At 38.5% G+C, this 20154-nt stretch overlaps 1 protein-coding gene across 6 annotated transcripts in view; it reads left to right on the top strand.

Moving 5' to 3' along the window:
- ank3b (ankyrin 3b) overlaps positions 1-20154 on the top strand; it is a 135354-nt gene that overhangs the window by 92509 nt on the left and 22691 nt on the right. For 5 of the 6 annotated variants that reach the window (XM_056770715.1, XM_056770714.1, XM_056770719.1 and 2 more), the window contains exons 25-29: positions 9695-9818; positions 12116-12218; positions 14056-14162; positions 14371-14403; positions 15304-15528. In XM_056770715.1, the coding sequence (XP_056626693.1) occupies positions 9695-9818; positions 12116-12218; positions 14056-14162; positions 14371-14403; positions 15304-15528 (592 nt within the window). Of the gene's footprint in view, positions 1-9694; positions 9819-10921; positions 10934-12115; positions 12219-14055; positions 14163-14370; positions 14404-15303; positions 15529-20154 lie in introns of all 6 variants that reach the window. The other variant, XM_056770713.1, reaches the window with a different exon arrangement.

Genomic DNA, 20154 nt, shown 5'->3' with positions numbered 1-20154 from the left:
GTAGTTAGTTGGGGTTCGCGAAAATGCCGGTAGACTCTGATGGGTTCGCGACTTTAACAGCCCGGCATGGTTTTAAATGTTTATCGGATGAAAAAATCACTGTCGAGGACTGTTTGGCTGCTATTAGTAGCGAAATAGGTGCTCGGAACATTCTGTCTGCATCTAGAATGAACAAAGCTGTCGTTGTGTTTGTGAAAGAAGAGTCCATGGTTAACCATTTAGTGGAAGTTGGCTTATCTGTTGGGGATATTTTTTTGCCTGTTTTGCCGCTGTCAAGCCCTTCAAAGAGGGTAACTCTTTCCAATGTGCCCCCGTTTATTTCAAATGATTCCCTCGAGCGATTGCTTAGCCGTTATGGTAAAATTATGATGCCGATCAAAATGATCCCTCTTGGTGTTAAAAATCCAGATTTAAAACATATTATGTCCTTTAGACGCCAAACTTCTATGATTTTGAATGCTGACATGCAATATTTAGATTTATCTGCAAAATTGACGATGGAAGGTAAAGATTACACAATTTTTATCAGTACTGAATCAATGAAATGCTTCTCTTGTGGGGTCTTTGGACATACAAAACTGAATTGCAATAAAAATAAGCCGACTAAACAAAATAATACTGAGACCGAGCCTAAAACACCTTCGGAGCAGGTAGCACCGGCCACTGAAAATGATAACCAAGAGGGCAGTGATAAAACTGATGACAATCTGAAAGAAGATGCATTGATCAGTAATACTGAGAATGCGGAAGAGTGTTCACTGAACACTATGAATGCGCTAATGTTAGCGGTGTGTCTGAGACCACTGCTGCTGGAAACAGCGAAGAGCGCACCACGGAGCCCGACGGGATAGTGGGAGTCGGAGAGTCTCGGGACTCGAATGCATCGGTTGGCCTGGAACAGGTTGATGTGGAGCAGCTATTTGAGGGAGGTGAGGCTCAGTCTGTAGATATGAATTCGGACAGTGAGGAATATGATGTTGGCGATTATTTCACTGATGTCAGTTCCCAAGAAAGTACTGCAGGAAAAAAAAGGAGCTCTGAAATGAAACCACCTTATTATACAGTAAAACAGATCAATGATTTTCTCGATGATACTTATAATCAGCGAAAACCAAATCTTGAGAAGTATTTCCCTGATTTACAACTGTTTGTTGATTCTTCCACTAGGGCTTTAAAAAAAGCTTCTATGGATGAGCTTGCTCAGCCTGAAAGATATAGATTAAGGAAACATGTCAGTGTTATTAGAAAAGGATTAAGACACACGTCATAAGAAATATTAATAAAGTCATGTATACTAAAGTGATGTACTATTTTTTTTGCATTCTTTTACCTTTTGTCATGGCAACCTTAAACATTGGGACCTTTAATGTTAATGGATGTAGATGCACAAGGAAAAGAGTTGCTTTATTTGATTATCTGAGGCTAAAAAAGGCAGATGTAATTTTTTTGCAAGAAACACATACAGATCAGCAAAATCAAGCACAGTGGTATGGAGATTGGAAAGGCATTATTGAAATAAGTCATGGTACAAATCTTAGTGCAGGTGTTGCCATTCTTTTTTCTCCAGGTGCTAGTATGCAACCAGATGTGGTTGAAGTAATACCTGGTAGGATTTTGAGAGCTGATATTGTTTTTGGCAATACACATTTTTCTTTTGTTAATGTGTACGCACCAAATGTTGGAAAAGAACGCATCTCATTTTTTAAAACACTTTCTGATGCTTTATTACAGTGTCCTCAGGGAAATGTTGTCGTACTAGGCGGAGATTTTAATTGCACTGTTAACTCTTATTTGGATAGAAATCATGATGAACCCCACCCTTCTTCTTCTGGGACTTTAAAGAAATTAATTAATGAACAAAGTTTAGTTGATGTGTGGAGGGAAGAATTCCCTGGAGTCAAACAATATACATGGTTAAAAGCTAATGCCAATAATCTGTCAGGAGCTAGACTTGATCGCTTTTATGTCGAAAAGGCTAGTAGGGGTAGGTTTTTTAAGAGTTCGATTTCACCATCTTTTCTGTCAGATCATCACTATGTGTCTATTGTAGTCTCTATTTCTCTTTCTAAATCCTATAAATCACATTGGCGGTTTAATAATAGATTATTGCAGGACTGTAATTTCATTCACTCCTTTAATCTTTTCTGGAAAGCTTGGAGAGAGGAGAGATATAATTTTCAGTTACTGAGTCAATGGTGGGATGTTGGTAAAACACAAATCAAGTCGTTTTGCCAGCAGTACACTGCACATAGTGCAGGAATGCTCAAAGCAAGGATGAAATCCCTTGAACAAGATATCCTTGGACAAAGCAGTGACTGTACCAGCAATAACTCAACTTTGATTGACTCAATAGCAAATGATAAACTCCTGTTAAAGAATTTATTAGAGGAACGTGGAAGAACAGCCCTTCTAAGGACTAGATTTGCACAGCTCAATGAGATGGATGCTCCTACATCATTCTTCTTTGGTCTTGAAAAAAAGCCAAGAGAACAAAAGAATTTTCATCAGTTGAAAATACCAGGAGGCAGTGTGATAACAGATCAACAGGAAATCCTATCTTACGCACTCTCCTTTTACGAGGATTTATACAGTTCGGAATTGTGTGATGACACCACAACTGACGAACTTCTATGTGACCTATCCAAATTAAAGGAAGAAGAGCAAAATGAGTTGGATGAGCCTTTGACTTTTGGAGAGATTTCACAAGCTGTTCAAGAAATGTGTTCTGGGAAGTCACCTGGATTGGATGGGCTTTCCGCAGAATTTTTCAAATCATTTTGGAATCTACTGGGGCAAGACTTATATGAAGTTTTTCTGGAATGTATTAATCAAGGGGCCCTTCCTCTGAGTTGTCGAAGAGCAATTTTAACATTGATTCCAAAGAAGGGGGACCTTGGGTCTCTGAAGAACTGGCGTCCAGTATCACTGATATGTGTTGATTTTAAGATTTTATCTAAGTCCTTAACCAACAGGCTTAAGAAACATATGGCATCTGTCATTCATAAGGACCAAACATTTTGTGTTCCCAAAAGGACAATATTTGATAACCTGTTCTTGATGAGGGATATGATTACAGTGGCAAAACTGCACAATTTGGATATTGGTTTTTTTTCATTAGATCAGGAAAAAGCGTTCGACAGGGTTGATCACCAATATTTATTTAAAACTCTGGAAGCCTTTGGTTTCGGTCCATATTTTGTATCCCTCATTAAATTATTATACAACGACATTTATAGTATGCTGAAGATAAATGGGTCGTTAACTAGGCCCTTCTCTGTAACCAGGGGTATAAGGCAGGGATGTCCTCTTTCTGGCCTTCTTTATGCAATTTCGATTGAACCTTTACTGGTCTCACTTAGGAGGGAGCTAAGTGGTCTTAATATCCCAGGGGGGCCCAGTGAAGTATCAGTCAAACTTACAGCGTATGCTGATGATGTAACTATAGTTATAAAAGACACTGAAGATGTTACAAAATGTATTTCTTCCTTAAACAAATATCAACAAGCATCATCAGCACGTGTTAATTGGGAGAAATGTGGGTCTTTTCTGTTGGGTGACTGGCTAGATACTGGACCTCCTAGGCTGCCGAAGCAATGCAAATGGGCCAGAGATGGTTTTAAAATCCTTGGCTTATTTTTTGGGACAAAAAATTATACCGAAAAGAACTGGGAAGGGTTAGGAGACAAGGTAATTCTTAGAATTCAGAAGTGGAGATGGATTCTACCACATCTCTCCTTTAGAGGGAGATGTTTGGTTATCAATAATCTAGCAGCTTCAATGTTATGGCACAAATTCACCGTACTAGATCCCCCCAAGGAATTAGTTTCTAGTGTTCAAAAAGCATTTGTACAATTTTTTTGGGATGGCTGTCATTGGCTCCCTCCAGGTGTTCTTTATCTTCCTGTAGCAGAAGGGGGGCAGGGGATAATACATTTGGAATCAAAAGTCATGGCAATGAGGTTACAATCCCTACAAAAACTATTATATAGTTCAGATTCTGTACCTTGGGTTGTGTTTGGACTACATATAATCAAGAATTTTGGAGGAATTGGTCTTGAAAAACAGTTGTTCTTAATGCAGAAGACTTGGGGGGAGAAAGTACATTATTTAACTTCCAGTTTTTATTTAGAAGTGTTCAAATCTTGGAGTTGTTTTAAAATATTGAGACACGAAGATGAACATTATGGTGTTTTAGAACCTATCTTTTTTAATCCCCTGTTTCAGGTATCAGATAATGCGTCATCATATTTAGTCATTCAGTTTTTAAATTCTGGATTAACAAAAGTCCTAGACTTGATTGATTTAGAGAATGGCCAATGGAGAACTGCAAAGGCAATTGCTGATCAAGTTGGGATAAAATCAGTAAGAATTGTGGAGGGACTAGTAAGGAATCTCAAGGAATCTTTCCCTCAGAATTTTCTTTCCTTCATTAACAATACTCTTCTGAATGGTGTTAGCTCTCTGACTTTTCCTGAGGTCAAGGTGGTTCTTAGGGATTGGGAATCTGATGAAAGCAGGCAAACAAAATTGCTGAAAGTTAACGGTGCACTAGATTTTCTTTGTATTGGGAAAAAAAATATATATCATATGTGTGTAAAATCTCTGCATATGGGACAACTGAAACAAAGACCAGATACAAAATGGAGGTCTCGGTTTTCTATCTCAGATGAGATTTATCCATCATGGAGGTCTTTGTACAAGCCTCCTATCTCTAAGAGATGTGGCGATATTCAGTGGAGGATACTACATTGCATTATAGCCACAAACTCGTTTGTATCTAAGATTAATGAGACTGTTTTGCCAGATTGTCCTTTTTGTAATGCTCTTGACAATGTGTTTCATATGTTTTGTGAGTGTCTTAGACTTAAGTCACTATTTGAAATACTAGAGAAAATTGTCCTAAGATTGGGGTTTACATTTACCAATAGTTTTTTTATTTTTGGCTGCAAATATAAGAGGTCTTTGCAGCAACAGTGTACACTTGCCAACTTTTTAATAGGACAAGCTAAACTCGTTATTTTAAAATCGCATCAGTGTAAAAATGCCGGTCAAGATGTGAATTTAGTAACTCTGTTTAAGTCTTTAGTGGAGTCAAGAGTGGTGATTGAATATACTTATTATCAACACATTAATAATGTCATCTATTTTGAATGGAAATGGGGTGTTGATAGAGCATTGGTGAATGTCTGTGATTCAGGGAATTTGGTGTTTAATTGGTAATATATAGATTACCAATATATGTTTTTTTGTGTTTAATTGTTTTTTATAATGCTTAATAAAGCTTTTAAAAAGTCAAGTCTCTCTCTGTCTCTCTCTGTCTCTCTCTCTGTCTGTCTGTCTGTCTGTCTCTCACTTTCTCTCTCTCTCTCTCTCTCTCGCGCTCACTCTCTCTCTGTCTGTCTGTCTGTCTGTCTCTCACTTTCTCTCTCTCTCTCTCTCTCTCTCTCTCTCTCTCTGTCTGTCTGTCTCTCACTCATTCTCTCTCTGGCTCTCTCTATCTCTCCTTATAACTCATATTCAGTGATTTTCTCCCACACTGCCAAGTACTATTATTAGATCACATTAAAAACAGAACCCAAACTGACCTTATTTTTTTAAAGTTTTTTTTAATTGCTTAGACACTAAAGTGATACTTGAGGCCCTGAAAACCATACTTGAGTAAAAGTACAGATAGCTTACAGTGAACATGACCCCATTACAAGTTACAAGTCACCAATTCCAAAACGACTTGAGTAAAAGTCTTAGAGTATCTGATTTGAACAGTACTTGACGATTTGACTCATATTGAATGTAGGAGACATGTCAGTGAACAGTTAATTCGTGCGTGAGGAGAGCAATCGATTCAAACTAAACATCTCAAAACTGCAATAAATCAAAGTCGACATCAAATCTTACATCTATTACAAACACCCAAGTCTCAGTTAAGCTCAAGCGCTCATAAAGAAACCAATATCCTTCAGAAAGATCACTTCAGTAAAACGGATAAATGAGATAATATGTGATGTAGAACATTTTTGCACTGGACATGCTGTTTTTGGCTTCATCTCCGGCAGTGATGTCCTCTTCCCACATAAAACATGTGATGTCAACTACCTGATACTCCACCTGCATTCATATAAAGAAGCCATGTTGACAAGTTTCATTAAGAAGGACAAAATACACAAGATATAGTCCCTTCAATGCCCTGTAATTGGTAATATTGCTTCTTCTGTAAGTTAGGTGCCATGAGGAATGTAGTGGAGTAGAGAGAACATAAACTCATTCATAGATGTAGTCAAATAGAGAGTAAAAGTTTCTAATATCTTTACAGTAATACTCAGTACAGTTACAAAGTAACCAAAAAGATACTTATGTAAAGTAAATAATTACATTTACTCCAATACTTCACACCACTGTCCCTTGGTCAAACTCAATAAAAATACAATGTTTTCAGAATACAGTGTTTAGTGTGTAGTTTGGTGTGTATGTGGCTTTTTTTGACGTGTTTGCTTTTGCAAGATGTGTGTGACATTTTGCATTTTGTGTGTGTGCTTGGTGGTATTGTGTGTAGACTTTTGAGAAATGAAGCCATAGTTTCAACAATTGTGTGTAACACACATCCTCCGTGTTATATAGTCACAAAAATGAGTCGTCAGGATGAGTTTGTGTTTGTACTGCTCACAAAACTCGTTTTGTTTGTGAATGAGACACGAATCTAAAGTTGTGAAGCTGCCCTAAATGTGTTTGGTAATGTTTCCAGAAGTGTGTTTTGGGATGGATTATAAACAGGTGTCCGGTGTTCTCTGGGAGTCCCGTGAGGAACAGGACTGTTGGGTGTCTGGCAGCTCAAGAACTCATTAGTGGCGGGGTCAGGCGGTCTTTTTCCGTCACTCTTTCTCTCCGGTGTGTTTGCAGGGCTCTTTTGTTGGCCGTCTGTTGTACAGAGTCTCATTACAGAGAGCACCAGCTCCACATTACCATAGAAATACACCCCCTTCCATTGTGTCCCACCCCTGCCGGGGCTTGAGGAATGCCGGGATCCAATCCTGCCGAAAGCACGACCTCGCTCACACGGATCAGACCCTCATCTGACAGACACAGAGATCCCATCGCTCGGTGGAAATGTGGAAGTAATGGTGCGGTGTGGATTGTTTGAAGTGAGGCGCTGTAGATGTTTTGAAGGATGAACCATGGACTCGACTTCTCTCATGTGTAAGACATCTTGTTTATGTGGAGTGTCTATTTCTGACATGAACGCTGTGCAGAGGCGTGTAGAGAGGGAAACAAGACCCAACATATACTTGAGCGACAAAACTATTTCCTACATTAGCAAGCGAGATCTTACAAACTAAAAGTAAATAGAGCAGATGTTTTAGTTCAGGGACAGTCTGTATTTATATGTTATTATGTTTTAATGTATTGTGCATTTTATAGTTTAGAAGGTCTATTCATGGTATATCTTGATTTAGTTCTTGTTGGAAGTGTGTTTAGATAATGTGCACTTTCAGTGGCGTTCAGTATAATGTCTTTTAGATGCTGTGAGTTTGTGTGTGTGATGAAAGTTTTGCCGACCACAGAACTCACTGTATTGTTCAGCCAGTGAATGTTATTGTGTAAGAGAGAAAACTGAATTCAGTTGAGGAAATTTCACAACTTATGGTTGCAGATGTGTGTGTGTTTGCCTGTGTGTGTGTGTGTGTGTGTGTGTGTTCGTGTGTGTGTCTGTGGGTGTGTTTGCCTGTGTGCGTGTATGTTTTCTTGTGTGTTCTTTTTGTGTGTGTGTGCTTGTTTTTGCGTGTGTTTGCCTGTGTCTTCGTGTGTGTGTTTGTGTGGTGTGTGTCTGTTTGTGTGTGTTCGCGTGGTGTCTGTGTAATATGTGTGTTGGTGTCTGTGTGTCTGTATTGTGTGTGTTTGTGTCGTGTGTGTTCATGTGGTGTGTGTGATCTTTGTGTGTGTGTGCTTTGTGTGTGTTCGTTTGGTGTGTTTGTTCGTGTGATCTTTGTGTCTGTGTGTTTGTGTGGTGTGTGTCTGTGTTTGCCTGTGCGTGTGTGGGTGTATTTGTGTGGTCTGTGTGTGTCTGTGTGTTGAAAATGTAAAAATGCGGGTTGTGTTAGGGAAAGGCAATAGAATATACAGTTTGTCCAGTTAAAAAATCTTTAAGCCTATGGAAAGTGCCCACAATCTATAGAAAAGTGTGTGTGTAAGAGAGAAAGTTTCAGTATCTGGAGGGTGGGGTTGGCAGAGCGGTTAGCAGCGGGGTGCGGGGGTTGTGAGGTGGGGTGTGTCGGGGGGTCCGTCACTGTTGGAATGTGTGTTCCCGTGTAATCTTACTCTATTGAGAGTGACATTTTCAATCAGTCTGTGACACTTTCTCAACTGTGATGATATATGTCTACAGCAGCGCTCTTTTCAATTCTGTTTAGAGTTTTTAACCTCTAACACTAAATATCAATTCTTTCAGCTTTAATATTCCAAACAAGTTTTTTTATCTATTTTCGTGCCAAATCAAATTCTGGCTGGCTCAGGCAGAACATGTGTATGCTGGGTTTCATGACAACTGCACATCCTGCATGAAGTATATGAGCAAAATCACTTGTGAAAGCACTGGACTGTGTTAACATCAGAAATGAACCGCTATCGTTCAGCCAGTCAAAAGACTTTGAAATGCTCTCAGCCTGTCTTTGATTGGCCCTGATGTATTTGGGGGCGGGGTTTGGAGAACGGCTTCAGTTCAAATCTTTAGCTTTTCAATTCTAAAAGACCTTCAAGACCTCCAAATATCTCATTTTAAAATACAGCACAATATCATATTAAATATTATTTTAATCATATGAACGTTTCAATGTTCTTGCTTTGCTCACTTTTGAAAAAGAGCAATAAATAAATGCCTGAATGAAGCATTACATTACATCCTAACTGTAAATGAAATGATGCTTTAGAACATGTGAATGATGTTTTGAGGATGTTTTACAGGGTGAATACATCATACTTTAGGAATGTTGGAAAGTTACACAGGTGTCTGAAACACGAAATGAAAACCGCACTTGCAGAATGTTGTCATGCGATGTGATGTTCTTCTCATGTGTTTCTGTGTCCACTTGAGTTCTGCTGCCGGTCTATTAACACCAACTACTCTCTTTCTCTCTCTCTGTCTCTCTCTCTCTCTGTCTCTCTCTCTCTCTGTCTCTCTCTCTCTCTGTCTCTCTCTCTCTCTCTGTCTCTCTCTCTCTCTCTCTCTCTCTGATATATGATTCCTTGAATCTTTCTTGTCTCAAACGATTATTTGAAACAGATTTTTGGTCACCGTGAGCTGGCCTGGACACATATGGTCCTGATGATGCTCTCTGAAGTGCCTTGCTTATATTTTTGTACATAAACTGTGTCATGAAAACCAAACTGAGGAAAGATGAGCTACAGCAGCCGTTACAGTGGCAGTGTGTGCTTCATTCAACATGAAATTAATTCTCTTAAAGAGATAAAAAAAAGAAAAAATCTTTCATGTGTCAAAATATTTTGAGAAATGTCTCAGTGGTTTTGTCTGCATTCGATGGAAGACGTTCTTGAAAATATCTCAATTTGTGCAATGCCGAAGGAAGAAACTCATACAGTTAAAGAGACGTTTCTGCTCTCATTGTGCACTTTCAGCACAGTTCACATTATTGACCGGCCGTCTCTCTCGTTCAGAATGCTGAAGTCTTCTCTGTGTTTCTGGTAGGTGAAGATGCCATGACGGGAGAGACGGATAAGTATCTGGGGCCGCAGGACCTGCGGGAGCTGGGAGATGATTCGCTGCCTCAGGAGGGATACCTGGGCTTCAGCGTGGGTGCTCGCACGGCGAGGTAACGTACCTTCACCACACACAAGAAGTCTCATTTAAACACACACGAAGCACATCTTCACCTAAGCTCTCTGTTCATTACACTGGGGTGGATAGAGACACGGGCGGCTCCTTGAAAGGTTACAGGCCCGATGTGTGCAGGAGGTGATTCATGATCATTACACTTTTTGAAGCGACTCAAGTACATTTGGTGTGTGTGTGTGTGCGCGTGTGTGAGGGTGTGTGTGTGTGCATGCGTGTTTGTGTTTGCGTGCGTGTGTGTGCATGCGTGTTTGTGTGTGCGTGTGTGTGGGTGCGTGCATGTGAGTGCGAGTGTGTGTGCGTGTTTGTGTGTGTGCGTTTTTGTGTGCGTGAGTGCGCGTGTGAGTTTGTATGTGTGTGCGTTTTTATGTAGGTGTGTGTGCGTTATTGTGTGTGTGCGTTTTTGTGTGTGTGAGTGCGCGTGTGTGTGTGTGCGTGCGTATGTATTGAATAATTTATAATGCAAAAAGTTTTCTATGATCTTAAGGTTTATGGAGACTTTTCCCACAGAGATGATAAACCAGACGTGTTGTGTTGTGTGTGTGTGTGTGTGTGTGCGTGTGTGTGTGTGTGTGTGTGTGTGCGTGCGTGAGTCTGTGATCGCCGGCTGTCATGTTTTGATTGAGTACTGTGTGCTGTTGAGAGAGAAGGCCGTGGTCAATGTTTAAACTCGCCGCAGGGGATTTTCCTCTTTGACGTGCTCAATAATCTGAAACGCTTGAGTGAGATTTGAACCTCACATCTGGCACCGTTCAGAAGATGACAAGTGTGTTTAATAACATCACCTCGAGCACTTCAGACACTTTTATGCATATCGACTTTATATTAGGAAAGCAGATGATGTGTCAATAAAGAGAGACATTTTCTGGAAATCTTTTCTCGTACGGTCCGCCCACTTTTCACCATCCACCAGTTAGAGATGAATAAAGTCAGGCATGTTTTTGTTCTCATGAGTAAATTCAGCGAGTGTGATGGTTGTGGATGTGTGAACAGCGATTGAGAGACTCCAGACATTGAAACTGTCTCTCTCTCTCATGTGTGTTCTTCCTCTTTCTCCGCCCATTCCAAACTCTCACCATATAGTCCTAAAGTCAGGTAAGAGGGCATGATGCTTCTGACCCCCCACCACATTTAACCCGAGTCATCGTGACATGAAACATTGTGCTTACACGTTTTTCATTTGATGAAGAATTTAAGTTCTTGTTGTTTGTGAACTATGGTTTAATTATGTTTGTGTAATTGTGTTATTTTTAAGTAATTCCTTTATGTAGCTTCCAGGGATTCACAAAGAGAGATTCCATCATCAGTCATGTCATGTCTCATCTACAGTACGGTTCTCCTCAGGACAGCTGCACATTAAAATATGAATATATTAATATTTATTACATTATTAGGTGTTTACTAATGTTTACTAATGTTCACTCGAGTATCATTTAGCACATTTGTGAATTTGTATTTTTTTTTCTCTGTAAATGTCTGAACCATACAGATGTGTGGTGTTCTGTCAGTTTTAATCTTGTTTCAAGACGGCGTTTCACTAGCCAAGTGTTTTAGTCCTTCTTCAGTTGGACGCAACATGTATAAAGCCAGCGAGTTTGTGCACACGTTCATGTTAAACGTTCGATGAAATCAGAGTCACGTGACTTCAGCAGTGACCAATGAGATACTGCTCACAATGACAGTCACCTAACACGACCTCATTCGGTGATGATAAAACTACACATTTTCTGCCGTTTGCTTGAATTAAAGCTGCAATCTGTAATCTTTGCCTCTCTGTCGCCATCTCTGTTTAAATCATAAAATGTCAGGTTGTTTTACATTTCTATACCTTTGTGAGTTTCAAAATCCTGTTATTTCAAACTGACATCTGCTGGTATAAACTAACACCTAGTGAAACAGGGTAACAGACGGCACCTGATTACCAAAAACATTGCAGGTTGCATCTTTAAAAATGATTTATAATGAAGAAAAAATTGAAATATTTTATGCATAAATTGGTGAGTTTAATGTCGGGTTGTTGCAGTAAATTCTCTCCCGCTCTCCTTCTGTTAGTAATGAAGAGAATGTGATTTTAGATGTGACAGATGTGACGTCTCTGACCGCAGTTGTTTGGAGTTGGCTAGCGTAACGCCGCCTTTAGCTTTTGTGTATCACTCTCCCTGGAAGTTGCATGCAGTAATGAGTGTTTTTGTGTTTGTGTCTATGTGCGTGTGTGTTTTGTGTGTATTTCATTTTCAATCCCCCCGCACTGTATGGTATTACTGTAAATGCCAACAGCCTGCGCTCCTTTAGTTCGGATAGGTCCAACACCCTCAACCGCAGCTCCTTCACCAGAGACAGCATGATGATCGAAGAGATCCTGGCACCCACCAAGGACACGGTATGCCCACTTCTCCCTCATGTTTTCAGAACATTCTGTGTTTAGTTGTTGTAGAGTTCAAGATTTGTGGCATACTGCCATGAATAGAAACAAAAACACCATAAGAACCGGTAGATGAGTGTATGTTCACATTGGAATCCAGAGAACCCGTCACGATATATAAATATGGTACTAATGCAGTACAAGAGTGTGTTATATTTCCATCTGAAACCATCACTAGACCACTGTACTGCTGCAGGACTTATTCCAACATAAGAGTCGTGTTAATATTGTTTTTCAATCATCATAGAAACAATGCAAACCAGATCACAAGTCTGTATTCAAACATTGTAATGACTTAGTTAGTTTTTTAAACCTTAGTCTAAAAAAGTATGAATAGTTAACTTATATACAGTTTATTTATAAAATGAATTACTCATCTGTAAGGTAAATGAATGAAATTACTTTTAAGTCACTACCTCTCATGTTTGACCAATCACAATTCTGTTGGCAAATGTTGTGATGATGTCATCCTGGTCAGTTACAATTTTGAGACGGTTTCAAAGCAACAGCATAAACCTTATGGCGTATGCAGAGTTTTGTGGCCCAAACTTAACTTCCAATAGATATGTGCAAAGAATAGCGTAAGATTTTTTAGTTTCCTTAAATTAAAACTTTATGAAAGTTTCTGTTATATAAAATATTGGACTAAAATGATTGTCAAAACTAAACTAATAAAATATTTTAATGTTTCATCAGTAATAAACGGAAATAAGTTTAAAGCGCTTAAATTATAACAATAAACAAAATTCTACAATCTTATATAAGGTAGCATCATAAAAATAATAATAATAAAATGACAAAAACATAGAGCAAAATTGCTAAAAAGTTACATTTTATATAAAAACTAAAAGCTAATTTAAAATATTAATAAAACTAAAAGTAGAACTATAATAACTCTGAAATAGAGTCCCTGTAGATTATTTATGATAAAAAGGTAAAGAAATCACAATTATCTAGCAATTAAAAACTTTGTCTAGTCAGTATTGTTAGCAGAAGTAGAACCGTTACGTGGCTAAACTTTAAGGCGACAAAGTTACACGACCCATTCAACAAATTGATTATTTAAAAAAATATATACAATAAAATTCAACAAATTGTTTGTATAATACAATTATAATGAATTATCTTTCCTGTGGCTCAGTTGTTAGAACGTGATGTAGCGACGCCAAGGTCATGGGTTCAGACCCAGGGGTTGCACATACTTAGAAACAAATGTAAATGTATGTAATCATCAATAAAATATGAATTTGAATATTAATTGATTAAAATATAAATGTTTTTTGTATTATGCCAATAGCCAGACTGGAAGTTAACTTTGGGCCAGGCATGTATTTGATATCATGTATTCATAAAATTCCTATAAAGTTCAATAAAACAAAGTAAGCTGGTGTTTGGAGCTCAATGAAATCCCAGCTTATGATGTTTGGTTTCTTATCTGTTCTCTTCGAATGCTTCAGGGGCTCTGTAAAGACATGCCCACCCTTGTCGACCCCCATTATAAGGTATTAAAATCACTGAGTAATTCTGCATCGTATCTCAATGCACAAGCCAATGCAGGCAGACGTGATGCATTTGCTGCTCTTCAGACCTGATCCATCATCTACCCGTATGATTTTTACAGCTCTTCACACATTCTTTTGGTCTTCTGTTGTCTTTAATCCTGCATGTGGTTTGATGGATTGTGGCTGCAGGATGAGCGCATCATAATTTCATGCAGGAGTAGTGCGAATCTTCACCGCGCTTTAGCACAGTGAGTGTTTGTTGAGTTCTGAGCTGTCCGTGTTTTGTGTTTCAGCATCTGGCTTTAGCCAAAGAGCACAACACAGAGTCTGCGAGACGCTACAGCTGGACTCCAGACACAATGGACAACGTCAACCTGGTGTCCAGTCCCGTCCATTCAGGGTAAGACATCTCTTCACACTCTTGTGTTCTGAGACGTTTGGTAAAGCCGGGGAGGATGAGCCATTAAACACCCACCTGCCACCACACAGAACATTATAGCAACATGCTGACAGTGCTGTATGTATGTATGAATGTATGTATTTAGCTGCCGGTTGTAAGATGCTTTAATCATTTTCTTGCTACTCCATATTTCCATGTTTCTTTGCAGCTTTTCCTCCCCATATCCTCAATGTGACAACAGGTGACCGACGCCCATGTGATCCCAGTTTTCTCTCTGTGTTTGTTTCTCACTCACGTGCGGTCTAAGAACAGATGATGTGATATTTGACTTATTCTGTCATCAGTGACAGGTTTATTTCTGCACATGCTCAAGCCTTCCGGGCTGAGATGTACACAATAACTAAAACATACGGTATTCATATTTCAATCGCACCAAGAGAAAGTTCCAGAAGAGCACAATCATTTTAAAGTCATATTTCATTACAAAACCACGAAGAAATGATATTCTCCAGATTCTAATTTTCATATGCATCAACAGTTTTATATTTATAGTTTAATAGTTATTGTTGTATTTACACATTATTGTCAGTGTAGAAATACAGTATAAATACCGTATTAGTATTATTATTATTTTACTTGTTACAGTCAATAAATTTGTCATTTTGGGGTGAAATATGATGCAGAAATGTTTAGGACTTTATTCACCTATTTATTCACCTGTTGTGTTTGATTCACCTAACGACTGGTGTATAGTGTCGAAATGATAAATATTGTTCTATCAACTCTTAAACACATTGTCCCTGGCCAAAGAAGACCATCCGTACAATGTCACATCACTTTATTTCTTTAAATATTAATGTTTTTATGTGCACTTCAATGTTCCAGGTCTAATCTAAAGTGACATGAATTCTAATTTTCTTGAATTAAATCTTTGGTAATAATGTGTGGTTTGGTTGAGTTGTATTTTAACCGTTACTGTACACTAATAGTCAATATGTTAACACATCGTATAACCAACATTCTCACCGAGTTTTAATAGAGTACGGAATGACCTGAAATAACACGTTCCCTGAATCTCATGGCATGGGCAACTGACTTCTCAAAGCCGTTCAGATGCTGAGCGTTTCTTCATCTGCTGCAGGTTTTTGGTGAGCTTCATGGTGGACGCTCGCGGCGGCTCCATGCGAGGAAGTCGCCACAACGGCATGCGCATCATCATTCCACCGCGCAAGTGCACGGCACCCACCCGCATCACGTGCCGTCTGGTCAAGCGACACAAGCTGGCGTCTCTGCCGCCCATGGTGGAGGGTGAGGGGTTGGCGAGCCGGCTGGTGGAGGTGGGCCCGGCTGGGGCTCAGTTTCTGGGGTAGGTACCTCCCTCACACCCACGCTCTTGTCCTTTCCTGCTTTTTCTGATCATTTCCATGGAAACCATCGGTGTGTGTCGGGAAGTGTTTCAGCAGTGAGACGGTGATTCAGCTGTGCAGCACCTCGATTTCCTACTTTCATGTACTACAGTGTCATCCCTTAGGTCCTTTGAAACACCGTAGTCATGCCGTGTTAATAATAATGGATTTCAATTTGACACAAACATGCCTCTGTGGTTGGATATGTGTTTAAAGTGTATATTTGTTTATACTGTGTAGTTTTAAAGGGGTCAAATAAAACGGCTAAAACGAATATTATGGTTTTTTTTAGATGTAATGTAATGTGTAAACACAATTTAAGGTTCATAAAGGCTCTATTTTCTATATACATGCATGTTTGTATCTCCTCTTTGCTCCACGTCTCTGAAACGTGCAGATTTTTGACAAAGCGAGATGTGCTGTGATTGGCCAGTTCACCAGTGTGTAGTGATTGGTGGAATACGGCAAAGGTGTGTGGGAAATGTATTGCCTCTGACCATATTTGGAACATCAGGTTCCTCTTCAGTTGTACTGACAGGTACACCACCTTACTTGCGTATACATTTGGGCAATCTTAGTCACATCAGACCACCAACTGATGTAGATTTGTGGGGGTGTGGTTACACAAGGTGTTTCAGGCAGGTCTGGGTGAACATTCACTTTTAGATAGAATGACTCTTTTCTTCCCACAATTTAATTTCTGCAATTTTACGTGTCTAATACATATGGCTGGGCGATTTGGCCTAAAAAAAAATTCTGGTTAATTGAACATTTTCTCTCGATAACGATTATTGAATAATTACTTTGTTTAGTTTTCTTTGTTTTTTGCCCACGTAGATCACCGACAAGATTTATAGTGTAAATATGCCCGACTATAAGTGGGGTACTTATTCTAATGAAACATTTCTTATCTCATGTTTTTTTAGATAATCAAAGAAAATACAAAGTATTTATGGTTATTTATTGAACATTTCGAATAATAGACATCTTTGTGTTATTGTTTGGAAACATTTCCTCTGTCACTGAAGACAGGAGAACAAACGCAAAACGCGTGAGCCGTGAGAAATCGGGTGACTTTAGGACCCTCCCTGGAGTTTTTAATAGTTGAACGGAGCTTAAAATTCATTAATCTGAAGTAAACGTGTTTCAGTATCTATATTTCTCACAATGTGCACCTTTTGGGACTAAAAGTCTTGTGATTACTAAATGGGAACAGACCTGGAAGAATGTCTCGTATCAACTGTTCCCGTCTTTCACGCATATTACATAAACACAGAATATTTGATTTCCATTCGAATCTGGTCATTTAAAAATAGACATTTTAAGCTTTCTTTAGACATACGTTTCATGTTTGTGTGATGAGTATATGCCGAGTTTTGGATCAGTTTTCAGAAATTACTTCTGTGAGCAGAGTGGAGACGGCTGATAACGTGCCCTGTTTATTTTCTTTATATTACAAATAACACCGCTTAGATGTTATTGTAAGCGTACACATGTGAAAGTAGACAACTTACAGTTTCTAATAATGTCTTGCATATACAGTATGTGTATCATGTATGCATAAAATAAATCAAATACACTCACCTAAAGGATTATTAGGAACACCACACTAATACTGTGTTTGACTTTGGCCTTCAGAACTGCCTTAATTCTACGTGGCATTGATTCAACAAGGTGCTGAAAGCATTCTTTAGAAATGTTGGCCCATATTGATAGGATAGCATCTTGCAGTTGATGGAGATTTGTGGGATGCACGAAGCTCCCGTTCCACCACATCCCAAAGATGCTCTATTGGGTTGAGATCTGGTGACTGTGGGGGCCATTTTAGTACAGTGAACTCATTGTCATGTTCAAGAAACCAATTTGAAATGATTGGAGCTTTGTGACATTATCCTGGTGGAAGTAGCCATCAGAGGATGGGTACATGGTGGTCTTAAAGGGATGGACATGGTCAGAAACAATGCTCAGGTAGGCCGTGGCATTTAAACGATGCCCAATTGGAACTAGGGGCCTAAAGTGTGCCAAGAAAACATCCCCCCCACCATTACACCACCACCATAATTACATTAATGAGAAATTGAACAGGTGTTCCTAATAATCCTTTAGGTGAGTGTATATTAAGTCTCTTTTGCTCTGATAAAAAAGTGAGGTATAGCGGCACTCGTCAACATGGATATTAAAGGGAAAGTAATCAAAATAACGTTTTGAGCTTCTTAATGTCGGTTCTCATAATTTTTCGATTAATCGCCCAGCCCTACTAATACATGCATGGGCAACTTATAACACACCCAGAAAAACATGTGTTCGCTCCATATGAGCCCTTTAACATGTGATTAGGAGGTATGTTTGTCTTGTTTGACCCTTCTGTACGTACAGTAGTCTTTATTCTTTATATCAACATCGAGGACCGCCATGAAAATAAGCCTTTGGCTTTTTTGTGTTTTTATCCTCGACAGTTTTGTGTGTTTGGGATACTCGTTATTTTGTACAGTTTTATAAATTCTGTTAAATAAAGTTCAATTCAATCTGCAGTTAGTATGCATGATTTTAAGGCATGCAATCGACATGAAAATTGCTCTAAATGCTTTTTACCTTCATTTGGTCAATTTCTAGACCAATTTAGCTGGAAGATTTATCAAAAGCCCGACACAAACATGTCTCGGATCAATATGAATCAGCGTTAAGTTGGTGGACAAATTCTTTTTGGTGTTGATAGCACTCTTACACCCAACACTAGAATATGAAGCGCTTAGTTTCAATTAAGTTGAAAGTGAGAAAGGTTCACGTCTCACTCAGGGTTTGGCTTTATGATGTTCTCATCAGACAGCGAGCGGGGAACTCACTGGGTTTTGGAACATTGATCTTTGACACGCGGGGAGCGGTGCCTATGGTAAAGTTAAGCTCTGGATATAGAATCAAATCCTGCAGGAATCTCAAAATGTTCCTCCTCTTTGTTTCTCTGTATGCTGCATGGATGTAATTCAGTAAGCTTCATCTCCCTCGAACCCTTCCGCCTCTTAGCGAGGGCGAGAGCTTCATTAGCCGAATCCTGCAGCTCGGCCCGCGAGGAACAAAATTCACTGGGTAGGAGTGTGTGCACAATGAAATCATGAAGCTGATTTTCCTTTTCTTCATCTCCATCTCTTCCTTTACGCTTTCAGTGAACGTGTCGATGGCTGAAAGTGACTCACAGCTGCTGTCTGGGCTGAGCATGTTGGTCTGCTGCTGCCTAAGCCCTGTGTTTTTCTCAAACTTCCCTTTGATTTTCACTTATAGAGAAGGTATCAGACATCACAATCCTGAGACTATTCTTCAGCCGTCGAATGTAAATCACACTTTTAGTGGTTTTGGCGTGGGGAGCGTTCAGACGTGAAATTCTTCGCGGTACCTTCTCTGTACCAATGTTTGATATTTTCTTCCATCATTTCATGATTGTCTAATTTTCATCCATCTTGTTTAGTAAAAAGACAGCTTCTGGTTTTTAAATATATCAAATGTTCTAGTTTAATTGCTGGATATCATAAAACTGTTTTTCTTTTACTCTTTCTTTTCATATTTAGTTCTGTGTTAAACACAATGCTCTTAAAACAAGCAAAACAAACTTTAATATAGCAAGAATTCTGCCAATGGACCTAAAACATCTGCTGAAACTTGTTTCAAAATCTAGCAACCAAGTTATTTTTAGTTAACTAAAATTAACACTTTGTAAACGTTTCTGTTTATTGAAATAAAGAAGATTTGCCGGAAATTGATTGGGAAAAACTAAAGGGAACATTTAAATGTTGCCTCAAAAATAAACTGCAATAAGTTAAAAACACTAAAATAATAATAAACAAAATCTAAACTAAAAATGAATTAATATTATATACAAAAAAATAAAGTTAAATTATAAAGTGACAAAAGCATATACATAAATCGCTAAAACTTTAACTAAAATTTACATAAAAATGGAAAATCTAAAAATAAAAGCTAATTTGAAATATTAATAAAACTAACTAACTTAAATCAAAACTATAATAACTCTGCTGGAAACTTATTATTTATCTTTAAATTCATCTTTTAATGCTAGATTTATGCAGGTTTTAAAGATAATTTTTCTTAACTCACAGGTAGATTTTGTGCATTTTTGCTATATTTATTTACTGTGTGTTTCTCTTATTTTAAGAGGGATAATCATATTTTAACAGATTGTTCCTGTATTGGGACTGTATGTTTAGTTAACCAAAATGTTTTTGTTACTGTTTGAAAAAAAGTGTAAATTGTTCAAGATTAATTTATTTCAAAATGCAAAATATTTACTACTAGTTCTAGTTGTAATGTTTCAGATTGTCATTGTTTCTAAGATAAATTAACTCAACAACAAGACTAGTTTTGTTTTAGGGCATCTTTATTTTGCATCTTACTTTGATTTATTTTCAAAGCATGAAGCAGTGACGCTTGGTAAAAAAGTGCTTAAGAACAAATCTGGTGCCAGCGGTGGTCCTTACTTCAATAACATGATCAGATGCCTTTGCCAAGTGCCCCTCTTTTGCACTGATGTGACATGAATGTGTGTCTTCATCTCATCCGCGTCTCTTGTGTTTGCT

The sequence above is a fragment of the Triplophysa dalaica genome, chromosome 17 (assembly GCF_015846415.1).
Source record: "Triplophysa dalaica isolate WHDGS20190420 chromosome 17, ASM1584641v1, whole genome shotgun sequence".
NCBI lineage: Eukaryota > Metazoa > Chordata > Actinopteri > Cypriniformes > Nemacheilidae > Triplophysa > Triplophysa dalaica.
This window is presented reverse-complemented; position numbering and strand designations above follow the sequence as displayed.